General features: G+C 37.6%; 1 protein-coding gene across 1 annotated transcript in view; it reads left to right on the top strand.

The window, feature by feature from the left end:
* The window catches only part of sardh (sarcosine dehydrogenase), a 67,240-nt gene that overhangs the window by 20,664 nt on the left and 31,683 nt on the right, over positions 1 to 14,893 (top strand). Inside the window, exons 9-11 of the mRNA XM_084104736.1 lie at positions 3,348 to 3,434; positions 10,323 to 10,413; positions 12,523 to 12,664. Of these exons, the coding sequence (XP_083960862.1) occupies positions 3,348 to 3,434; positions 10,323 to 10,413; positions 12,523 to 12,664 (320 nt within the window). The remainder of the gene's footprint in view (positions 1 to 3,347; positions 3,435 to 10,322; positions 10,414 to 12,522; positions 12,665 to 14,893) is intronic.

Below are 14,893 nucleotides of genomic sequence, written 5' to 3'. Positions count from 1 at the left end.
TTGGTCACAGCAAACAGCACAAGCGGCTTGTGAAGGAACACAGACTGGCTGAATGGCGCTTTCATTTAAGCAGAACATCTCAAATGGAGATCACTGAACTCCTGCTTACGTGTTTGTCTGTGTTTTCAGTTCACAGAATCAGTGTAGAGAGAGCGCATGGTTGCCACATTGCAAAGATTAAGGTAAATATGCAATATTTGCATTTATATGCATTATATTGCATATTGCAATATGCATTGCAATGATAAAGTAACAGAAAAGCTCTGATTATGGGATTTAAATTCTTGACATCTGGCAACCGCAATCATGAAAGCTTGTAGTAGAGGTTTGTACAGCAGTCTAATGTTTTGACTCCGTTGTTTGTCTTGTCTTTTTCATCAACTATCGCATGTTAGTTACAGTTATCGTTTAATGACTTTATTGTCATTTCGTCATCATCTCGTATTAGTCATGGGAAAAAAGCTTGATTTACATTTACCGTCATAGTTTTCGCTAATGAAATTAACACTGTTCTATAGGGCACAGCTGATTGGTTCCTTTATCAGTAGCCAATGAGCTTGCTGCTCAACTTACAGATACTTAGTCAGAAACCCTCCGCCTTCCCCAGCTCCACCTGTATAGATCTGCTACTGGTAATTCATGTACACTATTGTACAGCAGCAGCATGTATATATATATTATATATATATACAGTGAGGAAAATAAGTATTTGAACACCCTGCTATTTTGCAAGTTCTCCCACTTGGAAATCATGGAGGGGTCTGAAATTGTCATCGTAGGTGCATGTCCACTGTGAGAGACATAATCTAAAAAAAAAAATCCAGAAATCACAATGTATGATTTTTTAACTATTTATTTGTATGATACAGCTGCAAATAAGTATTTGAACACCTGTATATCAGCTAGAATTCTGACCCTCAAAGACCTGTTAGTCTGCCTTTAAAATGTCCACCTCCACTCCATTTATTATCCTAAATTAGATGCACCTGTTTGAGGTCGTTAGCTGCATAAAGACACCTGTCCACCCCATACAATCAGTAAGAATCCAACTACTAACATGGCCAAGACCAAAGAGCTGTCCAAAGACACTAGAGACAAAATTGTACACCTCCACAAGGCTGGAAAGGGCTACGGGGAAATTGCCAAGCAGCTTGGTGAAAAAAGGTCCACTGTTGGAGACATCATTAGAAAATGGAAGAAGCTAAACATGACTGTCAATCTCCCTCAGACTGGGGCTCCATGCAAGATCTCACCTCGTGGGGTCTCAATGATCCTAAGAAAGGTGAGAAATCAGCCCAGAACTACACGAGAGGAGCTGGTCAATGACCTGAAAAGAGCTGGGACCACCGTTTCCAAGGTTACTGTTGGTAATACACTAAGACGTCATGGTTTGAAATCATGCATGGCACGGAAGGTTCCCCTGCTTAAACCAGCACATGTCAAGGCCCGTCTTAAGTTTGCCAATGACCATTTGGATGATCCAGAGGAGTCATGGGAGAAAGTCATGTGGTCAGATGAGACCAAAATAGAACTTTTTGGTCATAATTCCACTAAACGTGTTTGGAGGAAGAAGAATGATGAGTACCATCCCAAGAACACCATCCCTACTGTGAAGCATGGGGGTGGTAGCATCATGCTTTGGGGGTGTTTTTCGGCACATGGGACAGGGCGACTGCACTGTATTAAGGAGAGGATGACCGGGGCCATGTATTGCGAGATTTTGGGGAACAACCTCCTTCCCTCAGTTAGAGCATTGAAGATGGGTCGAGGCTGGGTCTTCCAACATGACAATGACCCGAAGCACACAGCCAGGATAACCAAGGAGTGGCTCTGTAAGAAGCATATCAAGGTTCTGGCGTGGCCTAGCCAGTCTCCAGACCTAAACCCAATAGAGAATCTTTGGAGGGAGCTCAAACTCCGTGTTTCTCAGCGACAGCCCAGAAACCTGACTGATCTAGAGAAGATCTGTGTGGAGGAGTGGGCCAAAACCCCTCCTGCAGTGTGTGCAAACCTGGTGAAAAACTACAGGAAACGTTTGACCTCTGTAATTGCAAACAAAGGCTACTGTACCAAATATTAACATTGATTTTCTCAGGTGTTCAAATACTTATTTGCAGCTGTATCATACAAATAAATAGTTAAAAAATCATACATTGTGATTTCTGGATTTTTTTTTTTAGATTATGTCTCTCACAGTGGACATGCACCTACGATGACAATTTCAGACCCCTCCATGATTTCTAAGTGGGAGAACTTGCAAAATAGCAGGGTGTTCAAATACTTATTTTCCTCACTGTATATATACATATTTGTTCAAAGTTTGGCACATAATTTTTTACATTTTTGATACTAGAATATTATTTTTGTTGACAAAATACATCACATGAATAGACACATCACTGTAAAGCTGCTTTGAAACCATCTGTATTGTAAAAAGTGCTATATAATTAAAGGTGACTTGACTTGACTATACATGGTAAAAGAAAAATGGAAATTAATTAATATAACATGAAGAAATGTTGATTCAATTAAAGGACATTTCTGTCAAAAGCAAAAAATAGATACTTTCTGTTGTACCTATAAAATATTCACAGATATTTGAAGGTTATGTGTATAGTTATGTGACATTTGAGTATTGAAGTTTCATCACATTAAGTTCATCAACACAAACACACATTTCTATTCAAATGTTTGGGTCAGTAAGATAAGATGTTATGTTTTTGAAAGAAGTCTCTTTTGCCCAAAGCTGCAATTATTTGTAAAGAAAAATATGAACAGAAATCAGTTTAATATGCTGATTTGATGCTCAAGAAACTATTTTTTAATCAATATTGTGTAATGTTGTGATGCTTTATGTTTTTTTGAAAACCATGATACATTTTTCTTCAGGATTCTTTGTTGAATAGAAGGTTCAAAAGAACAGCATTTATTTGAAATAGAAATGTAACTTTGTAAATGTCTTCACTGTTAATTTTGATCAATGGGCCCTTGCTGAATAAAAGTACTAATTTGATCCCAAAATTTTGAACAGTATGTTCAACAGGGCCATGCCTGCATTTGCGAACTTGCATAAAGTATGTTTCTGTCCCAATGTTTATTAGGATGGGCCACATTTCTGTATACTTAATATATAAAGGTGCTTGGTTTATACAGTAAATCAAGTTTCCATCAATGATCTGGGAAGACTGAAGAGTTTTGCATTGAGAATGTTAGAGTGTACCAATGTACTCCATTGATCTCTTTGATTTCAAAATATTAGGTTTCTTCCTATAGTTTTAAATTTTATAAAATAATATAGTCATGAAAACCAGATTAATAGTGTATTTTTACCCCCTTTACCCCTACAGAATCATTCACTGCAGACCACAAGCCTCTGATGGGTGAAGCTCCTGAAGTGAGAGGCTTTTTCCTTGGATGTGGCTTCAATAGTGCAGGTAGGTCATGGAGCACACGCACACCCCCATGCACATGCCCACGAACACACACACACACGCACCTTTCTCTTCCAGAGATGACCAGTGCCAAATTAATTATTTAACCCTAAAACCCTGCAGAGATCACATGCAAAATTCAGTCTCACCCACTCTCCATGCACACGCCACCTACTCAAGATCAACACAACTTGATCTCCGATCCACGCGTGTCCAGAGATCTCCGATCCACGCGTGTCCAGAGATCTAAGTCCATTGCAGTTGTATCCATCTCTTCCTTCCTTTACTATCAGCTGTAAAACTGGATAAATTGAGAATTACGATTCTATGTTTAAAATAGAGATCACGATTCTCCCACAATTCTGAACAGACAACTAAACAAAATAACATGCAATTTACTGGAGGTTCTGACAAAATTCAAATTGCTGCAGTCTATTTAAAAAAAAGTTTTTAATAATTTAAATTATTATTAAAAAATCGGTTCAAATGAATGATTCAATGACTCACTCATTACCGAATGAATCAGTGGTTTTGAACTAATCTCTTGAATGAATGATTCAATGACAGATACATTTTTTAAGTAACTTTTTGCCACCTACTGGTGCAACAATGTAATTGATACAATCTTTATTTGAAGCGTCGTTACTTTCAAAAAGAATTTTTCTCTATTGTCGCTACCATAGACATCAGTGTTTATATCCGAACTATAAACTTTTATCCCAGCACTTCTGTGAGCATTTGAATTAGTGTAACACAAAAATAATGAGACTGTATGTGAAGCTGTTTCATACCTAAACATGACAACTGCTCTCTCTGTCAGCGGCGGCGCCAACGCAGATCTGAATGTTCACGGTGATCAGCCAAATTGTTGTTATTTAGAAATAAGATTGCGTGTGTGTTTGAATCGAGATCACAATCTTTTCACAATTAATCATGCAGCTTCAATAGTCTGTGACGTTGCTTACTGTGACCATTTTAACTAGATTTTATATTGTATTTTTGATCTTATTTGTACTGTAGCTATATCGCCTAGCACTAATTACATTACATTCAAGTGCAAGATTAAAAGAAGGCATTTTGCGGTGGTATTTTTGGATGCAGATGGCTCGTGGTTTTGAAGGTCAGATGAAACTCAGTCTGGCTCTGGAGTAATGCTGATTGTGCTCAGCGTGGGCCGGGTCACCTTGCAGGCCTGAGACATGCTGACGGACAACAGGCCATGATCGCGTGAACGGATCGGAATACATAGCTATAGGAATCACAGTCAGATATTAGATGCATGCTTGCTTTTTTATGACACATTGATTCCTGACCTCAGCATGCAAAACGAATTACCTGGAAAGAAAGAGTACAAGAGGCTGTGATTGGTTATGTTATTCGATATACAGTACCAGTCGAAATGTGGACATTTTTACTGATACCAAACATGTGTGACTTTCTTTATTCTGTTGAACACAAAAGATGATATTCTGAAGAATGTTTCTGCTAAATCTTCTCAAAGTCATGCAGATTTTGAATGACATCAGAGTCAATCAATTATGACACTATTAGATTTTGATTTTTAATGACGAACCATTATATTATCCATAAACCATTCCATCTTGGAAGAAGCATTGAAATCTGTGATGAATTACCCATATTTTTCTCGTGAAGAAAAACGTTACTTTCTAATGCATAACCACTCGCCCTATGAATGTCAAAACTGAAATGAAAAGTGCTTAAAGTGGGTGTTAGTCTGGTACTTAAGGAATAAGATGTTGATCAGGGATTCTCCTTGAGCGTGATTGCATCAGAACTGTTGGATATTATTATTGTGCGTGTGTGTGTGTGCGCGCACCAGGGCATAGGATTCCATCAGTATGCATGACCACAGAGACGTCGTCCTTCTCCGCTGCTTCCGCCATGTCTCCCCGTTTGTCTTTAGTCTGGTTTTTCACCCTTTCTCTATTCCCCTGTTCAGTGCTACCATCACACCATTGGAGTGGGACAGAGAATATGCAAGTGGAAGTTGAGTTGAAGAGTTTTAGGATGACTAGTTAACTGTCCGGACTGTTGATGTGTACCGTGTGTGTGTGTGTGTGTGTGTGTGTGTGTGTGTGTGTGTGTGTGTGTGTGTGTGTGTGTGTGTGTGGTAGGAGTAGTTGTTAATCTGAGGCAGATGGTGACCCATTGGGGATGTGATTGCTAAGAGCCGCTATCCTTCTGGAAAAACACACAGGCTCTCACTGTGGCCGACTTTGCAAACTTCCCTACTATATAGTAGGCGAAAAGCAGCACATAAAATGAGTAGTGTGTCCAAATTCGTTGCATTTATTATATTGCAGAAAATTACATTTCGGTTTTGTTTGAATAAACCTCTCATGAAAATATTTTTTTATTGCAGCCACTGTTTAAATGTTTCAACAACAAAGTGAAGTAGAAATATAAGTATATTCTTTAAAAAGTAAAAAAAAAACTGCCTTGTGTGAAATTTAAGTGTTTACAACTTTATATACAAGTATTTTGTGTGACTGTTGATTATTAAATAAAATTATTATTTGATTATTTAATCAACTTTATTTTCAGTTTTGGTTTTCAGCTAAATGAAAACTTTCATTTTGGTTTTTTGAGTTTCTGTAAAATATTTATTTTGGTGCATCAAAAATGACCCCGGTGGCCTTCTTCCGGCTTGATTCTGAAGTGCACATATAGTGGACACTCTACTATCCCATGAGGCCACAGGAGAGGAGTTGTGAATGGCGAGTTGAGTCACATGACAATGGGTGTATCTGAAATCACCCCCTGTACCCTCAATCACTGTTCCCTATAGTCATGGGCAAATGTTCTGGCAGAGACATAAATGTTGTGTTTGCTGCTTCAGTTGTGCTGTTGATTTACGTTGTTTCTTGATTATTGTGTAGGGTGATCAGAAGCATTCTAAATAATTGCAAAAATTACAAAACTTGAATTCAAAAACAACATTTTCACAGTTTTTTGGCCCTGGCACAAAATTACCAGGTAACATAATTTTACAAATTTTATCATCAGCACATGGGAAAGTGTGAATAAGTACTATTCAGGTGAAATCACTCTATCATTCTGACTGGATTATAAGAGCGGACTGATTGCTGTAAAAGGAGGGAAGAAGTGCTTCCAATCATTGTGTTCCTGTGTTAGCAATGTTTACCTGGTGCAAACTGGTGCAAAGTTATTTTCTCTGATGAAGTCCCTTCTGACTGTTTGGCACATTGGAAAAATCGATTGTCCGGAGAAGAAAAGATGAACTCTACCATGAGTGTGTCATGCCAACAGTGAAGCATCCAGAGACCATCCATGTGTGGGGTTGGTTTTCATCCAAGGAAGTTGGCTCTCTCTCAATTCTGCCCAAAAACACTGCCATGAATAAAGAATGGCATCAAAACGTCCTGCAAGAGCAACTACTCCCAACGATCCAGGAGCAATTTGGTAATGATCCGTGCATTTTCCAGCATAATGGCACACCATATCATAAGGCAAAGGTGATAATGAAGTGGCTCGGAGGTTATTACATTGAAATTTTGGATCCGTGGCCTGGCAACTCCCTGGGTTTTAATCCCATAGAAAACCTGTGGTCAATTCTCAAAAGGCGAGTGGACGAGCAGAAGTCCACAAATTGTGAACTCCGAGCCCTAATAATTTGAGTTTTGAATGAATGTTGTTAATAACACAACATGTTAACATCAAAGGCTTTTGGAATCAGTTTTGAGTTGAGCTTTGCTGTGGGCTTCAGTTGAGTTGTTGCCTATGTAGAGCGATTCGAATCGGTTCCCTCATGAGGTTCCACTGTTAAGACCCCAATATATTTGAGGCAAAGTTCTTTTTTGCTCTTTGTTCAGGGGTAAAAAGAAGTTTGTAAATAGCTGTGCAATTTTACACTGTTAGCAAACATCCTGACGCTGCCCTTGTTGCTGAGAGCGGCGTTTAGATGAATATGTAAATATATGCTGTGCGCAACAAAAATGACAAATGACAGCGGTGGGAAAAGATTTACCCCCGTCTGATCGTCAGACTGAGTGAACAAATTAACTTGAAAAGATTTCCAGGTCTAAGAAGGCGGAGCCTGAGAGCCACACCTACCTATTACATCATTGTCTACCTGTTACGTCTTCAATTTCGCTTGAAGTGTATCGGGGCCTTTAGGGTGCTGTCTTATGTTGGCGGTAAACAGCAGGGCATCTCTCTAGGTTTTGGAACAGAACCGTGTACTTTCATGCACCTACACATACATTGATGTGATCCGCGTGTCTCATATAGCACTCTGAAGTTTCCTTCTCTCTCAACCTCCTCCTCTCTTTCATTTTATTCTCCCCTGACATTTGCAGAAATACTGCTAGTGATTCGGTTAGTGCTTTGATGAAGAAAGAGAACTGCTGTGTGTGTGTGTGTGTGTGTGTGTGTGTGTGTCCTGAGAGAAAAAGATATATGGGAAAGTCTATTCACATGGTAGCACTAACTCATGCAAAGCTTAACTCTTATCCCGGCCCCAGTAGTTCAGCTGTAGCAAAACACTGACCAAAGAGTAAATGGTTGTTGAGCCTCTGCAGTCACTGGGGAAGGTCATGGTGCTGCACCAAGGACATTTGGAGGCTCAGACACACCACCTATGCACTGTTTGATGCATATTATTCTTGTATTTTTGAACATTTGCACTAGGTTTTACACATTGCACATTTTAACACAGAAGCCTGAAAGACTTCATGTCATCATGTTCTAAGCTGTCATCATATTATTGATCTCATGTGTGACTTGATTTTGCCCCTCATTATTTATTTTTCTTTATTATTTAAAGGAGACCTACTATGCCCCTTTTTACAGGAGGTAATATAAGTCGCAGTTATCCCCAAAATACCCCACAGATTATTTATTATACCATGTTGTAAATGCCCATTTTTGAGTGGAAGGAAAAACAGGTTGTTTGCGTGCATGTATCTTTAAATGCAAATGAGCTGCGGCTCCCCGCCCAGTTTTCCAGAAGAGGGCGGAGCCTTTACAGCTCGTGCATCGGACACTCTGCCAAAAACTAAAACATCTGTTTGGTTTTGATTATCATCTCTATCACGCTCTTCGTCATCATGGAAGTTTTCAAATTTCAAGTTTTCAGTCTAAAATTCTGAGATATGGTTTTCTGAATGCATTCATCTAAACCATACGCACAGAAAGCTGGATGTCAGACTGCCTGTCCCGGGAGTGTTAAACTAATTTCTCTTTCACCTCTTATTGTGCTTAAACTGTCAAATACACACAAGGTTAAGTCAAAAACACACACAAAGTTAATGCACAAACACATTGCGCTGTAATTCTACATTATGTCTGTGAACGTAAACACCAAGTAAAGAAATCGCATGTGTTTATTAGATCTGTGTATTAAAGTGAAAGCAGCGTAAAATACCGTACCTATTGCTGTATATGCTGGTAATATGAATCAAACAACAAAAGAAAAACACTCACTGCTCTTTATTGAATTAACTTTAATAGCTTTCATAAGAATACATTTCTTGCGTGAATGCTGCTGTTAAATGCTAAACATGGCGGACTGTGTACGGCTCACTCGGGGGAGGAGCTATGCTAATAGAGCAGATTCCGTGCCAGTCGTGGGCGGAGCCTTACGTCACATTAGATCACATTCCTGAACGGCTCATTTTGAGACACTGTTTCAGATTTATGGGGAAAATAAACTGAATGGATGGTTTTTTACCGCAATAGGGTGGCTGTGTATGCAAACTGCTGACAAATAAATATATTCAAAAGCAATAAAAAGTGTAGTTTGCATATTAGGTTCCCTTTAAACAAAAGTGTATTTTTTGTGTTGTGGGTGTCCCAATTGGGATACAGGATGCACAATATTCAGAGAAATGTTCGTGTTATATATTTTGGTCGTAACTGGTTGTGTAAAATAGGCACATAATATCGATATACTGTATATCGATTGACATACCCCTGAATCTAATAGAATCACAGAATATTTTGAAGTATTAACAAAAATCGTAATGCTGGCTAAGAGAATCGATATCATATCGTATTGTGAGACAACATCAGATTTACACCCCTAATAAACATCAGCAACTGCATCAAATTGCATATTTTTGCTCACTTTGGGCCTTTCAATAAAATGCCTGATGTATCAACACATATGCAAACTTTTTTTAAAGATAAAAAATAAAAATTGTCTAAAGGTTCAATAAAATGTCCCATTTCAAAAAAAATAGATTTTTCTGAATATTATTTCGTGGTTTAAAACGTGTTTCTAGACCTTGTGTTTCTTTTTATTCTTTTGCAGAAGCATGTTCTGTATGATTGGCACCTAGACAGCCTTGTATTAGAGCCTTCTTGGTTAGACAGCCTAGTGTCTCTCTGCTTTGTCATGAGAGCTCTAGAAATGCTTCGTCCGGCGTGAGGGACACGGAGTGTGTTAGAGATAAAGCAGTGACATGGCATGGCACTCGAGGTGGCCATTACTCAGCGACTCTGTGGTTGCTGGCTAATGTTAATGAAGTCATCAGCCAGCTAATGAAGCAAAAGTCCTTTAGAGACGCCACTCTCAGTACGGCTCTTACACTCCAAGATCCTTTTATGTGTCTCTCACTTCACAATGTCCTTCATTCCTCCTTGGTATTCCTCTACTTCTGTTCATTATTCTTCTCTTGTCTGCTCAGAGCTCGTGAAGATTGATTCAGTCTGACAGCACAACTCTTCCGGGTAATGTTCATGGTGAATTGATTGGCAACTCTCAGTCAGAATGTTTCTAGAGAGGTACTTTGTCAAACGGTGCGGTTTGTTGCTTAGGGTCGTCCACAAGTTTGACTGATTGTCTGAAGTGGGATAAAGGATGTAGCGGGCTGATGATTGACATATGCTCTGTGATTTGATTGGCAGGTATGATGTTGGGGGGAGGATGCGGCAAAGAGCTGGCTCACTGGATCATTCATGGGCGTCCCGAGAAAGACATGTACGGATACGATATCAGGTACGTTTAGTGTGAGCAAGTGCTCCTGTGTGTACTACTTTATGTACTGTGTTTGAGGCGGGGCTATGTGTTTGGCCGGCCAATGGGAGGCCCATTGGGAGCTTCAACATTTTGAGTCAGACATGACATTAATTCGAACATGAAAGTAATTTACTTATGGTTCAGTGAGTCAAGAACTATTCAGAACAAATAAATGAGCCAGTTGTTAGATGATTCAAACCAATAACTCATGACTTTAACCAAACCGATGATTCATTAGAGAGTCATTAGTTCACAATTCAGACTACGTTTAACACATTTAAACAAATTAAAACTGAAGAAGAGGTTTGACTTAGTGCAATTGCTACGTTTCATTTACATGTGAGCTGAGCTCATATGCTCGGAGTTTGGATCACTTATAACATGCATTTGTGAACACAATTTGCGCCAACTATCTTCCCAAACTTGTAATGAGAAGCACTTATAAACCAGCTGTTGTCAGCCATAGAGAAGCTTTAAGGGCTTCCTGCGGTTTTCTGCCAAAATAAAATCTTGATGGGTTAATGTTTGAAAATTAAGAAATTAAGAAAGCCATTAATATTAGTAATAATAATTTGCAATTTAAAATCATTACATATTATTTAAAATCATACATTTACACATACTGAGTTAGACTAAACTGGAAAGGGTCACAGCACTTACATATTGTCGTCCTACTGTTAGTTTAACTGCTTCTATTGCTCTCCTCGTTTGTAAGTCGCTTTGGATAAAAGCGTCTGATAAATGATTAAATGTAAATGTTAAAATAAAATGTCTATTATTATATATATTTTTTTCATTTTACTGTAAAATGTTATTTTTATTTAGTAGTAATAATAAGAATATTGTTTTAGAGTACTATTATTATTTTACAGTCAAAATTGTGCAGGCCTACAAACAAGCACAGCAAACCTGAATTTTTTTAATAGATTAGATTTCTAAAAATCGTGCAGCCGTGAATCAGACTATATTGACACAGGAAACTGAGTGTTTTAGTATACTAGATCATGTTTCTTCCACACTAGTGGAAGAATTCAGACATTCAAGAAACTGTTAACCAAACTAAACGTCATGAAGATCATGCTTTCTACTAAATATCAAGTTCAGTCATGAAGCTCTAGAGGACTCAGGTTGATTGGTCCTTTACATGCAGTCTCCAAACAATCACATCATTACCGCATAGCTCAAGCTGATTGGCCTCTGCTGTTCCTGCAGCCAATGAGATTGCTTGCTCAACATTTAAATAGTCTGGTTCGCTGTTAGCTGTAGGCTAGTAGGCAGATTTACTGTGAAATCCTCCACCTCCCCTAGCTCCACCTGTCTAGATCTGCTACGGGATTTATCTATATCTATTCATGCAGCAGCAGCATCATATCTTACATGCTCACAGCTGTGTGTCTGTTAGCAGTAAAAAGTCCATACTTGCTCTGCAGAAGCAATAATCAGCAGCAGCGTAGCAGATCTAGTCTGCCAAGACCAAATACATTAACATTGACATTTTCTTTAACATAACTAAAACTATTTTGAGAGTTGTCATGATTGAAATAAGTATCAGGGTGCGTCTCAATAAGACTCTATAAGTCCTCATTGTACATCGTCACTACTGGTATTAATGAAAAACAGCAGAACTGATATCTTTCTAAAAAAAAAAATGGTATTTTAAATATATATATTATGATAAATACTTTGCCTGTTACATATACGTGCAACATTTCAGCCGTAAATACATTATAAATGTTAGCTAGATTGTTCATTACCTGTCTAGCGATGTATGTGTATGCTGAAATATAATTAAATAATGGTTTGTATTTAAAAAAAAAAAAAACCTCTATTACGTGTCATTGTGTATTTTGTTGGTGATTTATGTTTCATGCTTCAGAACTTCCTTTAAGGGAACATAGTGAGCATCGATGCTCCCTGGTGTTCACAGTGCATTGTGGTACTTTTAAGGGAGCGAATGTTTTATTGCACTGGTAGGATTTTGTGATTGAAACTGCCCTTAAAATGACCGAGTGTGTTACACGTGTGTGTGTGTGTGTACTCTATGTGCTTCTCCATTTCTTATTTCATCTCCCTTTGTCTGCCTCTCAGGCGGTTCCACCATTCCCTGACCGGAAACAACCGCTGGATCCGAGAGCGAAGTCACGAGTCATACGCCAAAAACTATTCAGTAGTTTTTCCCTTCGATGAACCTTTGGCCAGCCGCAACATGAGGAAAGATCCCTTCCACCAGGTTCTGCCCTTCTCTTGCATCTCTTTATCCCCTTATCAACCACTGACTCAAGACGTCTTTGTTTTACTGTCCATAATAATCATATATAATTTCCTGCACATGCATGTGCATTAGACAAGTGGTTCTCAACCGTACTAATGTGAAATGAACACACTCTCTTTCCTCTTTTTCTTTCTGTCTCAGTGTCCTGCTTTCACACCCGTCTTCCTGTCAGTTTGTAATTGCTTGTGTTGAGACAAAAGAAATTCCACAAGCCTGATCCGAGAACAAGTTGCGTTAATTACATCAAAACGTCATCCTTTAAGTGTAAATCATTATTTAACTTGAGAAATTTCACAACTTGACAACTTAGCTTTCACTTAGCTAGCCAAAAGTGTTATGTGTGAATCTATTAGCCAGCGTTTTGCTGCCAGCATCTGTGGCGCTGCTCAAAAGACTTGTTGCTAAGCTACTGCTAAAAAGATGATGTTTAAGTGTTTCCAAAAATACCACTTTGTTCTGGCTAGGCTCCAGGCGTGAAGCCGCGCAAGAAGGCTTCATCCTAGTGAATAATAGCCTGCTGAAATATAGATAGCTAGCAATAATAACACTCTGCGTTCATTTAGACCACTGAGCCTCACTAAGATGACTATAAATTAGACATTCCTCTTGAATATTTCATCTCTTTCCGGCTTGGGAATCTTAATCCAGCTAAGTTCTAGCAAAGGGATGTGATGCTGATAACTTGGTTAAAAAAACACCTGCCTTTCATCTAATCTCAAAAGTTAACTTTTCAACCTTCATTTATATCAATATGTAAAAATGTTGAACATTATTTTGTGTGTCAGAGGAAATGTTCACCTGAAAATGTGAGTTCTGTCATCATTTACTCAGTCTCATTTTATTTTATTGCCTTTTTTTTCTTTTTATGTAGAGCACAAGATGCTATTTTGAAGAATGTTTAGGCTGTTCTTTTCCATATAATGTAGGTTTTTATTGGGTTTGTACAATACATTGATGTATATAATCGATAATGCAATATGGCTTAATGCAATCACTAATCATAAAGGTTGTGATTTAATTAAGTAAATATATGCACAATTTTGATAATGAGCTGCATATGTGAACACAGTGCCACACTTCACTCTGAAACTGGCAAACTGCCAAAATAAAATCTCAATGGTTTATCGTTTGAAAATGAAGAAATTAAGTAGTGTAATAATTTAACACTGTGCTATAAAACCACCTATTCATTCTAGAATGTTTAAGGATTGTTCACCCGAAAATGAAAATTCCGTCAATAATTACTCACCCTCATGTCGTTATAAACCCATAAGACTTTCATTAATCTTCAGAACACAAATGAAGATCTTTTTAATGAAATCCGAGAGCTTTCTGTCCCTCCACAGCTACGCAACTACTATATTCAAGGTCCAGAACAGTAGGAAATACATCATTAAAGCAGTCCATGTGACTCCAGTGGTTTAACCTCAGTTTTATGAAGCGAGACGAGTGCTTTGTTTGCGCAATAAAAACATACAGTAGTAACACATGTTCACACAACAACGTCTGCTCTCTCGTCAACACAACAAGCATGCCTTGTGGTGCCCTCATGAACTGCATTTGAGATTCATATTTTGTAAATAAAGTGGTAAATTATGTTTTTTTGCGCAAACACTCGCATCACTTCATAAAATTGAGGTTAAATGACTGGAGTCACATGGGTTACTTGGGTTTGGAGCAAAATGAGGATGAGTAATTAATGACAGAATTTTAATTTTTGGGTGAATTAACCCTATTAGTCTTTCCAAATATAGCAATTTAAATATTCTTGAGAAAATTACTTTCAATTTTTTTTTTCATGTTGGAATATACATCATAGTAAAAAAAAGAAAAAAATCTATGTATGTGTGTATATATATATATATATATATATATATATATATACATAGATTTTTTTCTTTTTTTTCTATATATATATATATATATATACATATATATATATATATATATATATATATATATACATATATATATATATATATATATATATATATATATATATATATATATATATATATATATATATATATATATATATACAGTGCAATGCATAAGTGAATACACCCATGCTAAAGTTGACTAAAAAGAGGAATAAAAAATCATATTTTGGAAATTGAACTTAATGCCTTAATTTAAAAAATTAGGAAAAATCCAACCTTTAAGGACACCAATTTTCTTTGTGAATGA

The sequence above is a fragment of the Abramis brama genome, assembly GCF_963993115.1.
Source record: "Abramis brama genome assembly, chromosome: 25".
NCBI lineage: Eukaryota > Metazoa > Chordata > Actinopteri > Cypriniformes > Leuciscidae > Abramis > Abramis brama.
Note: the sequence above shows the minus strand (reverse complement) of the source record. Positions and strands in the feature narration are given on the sequence as shown.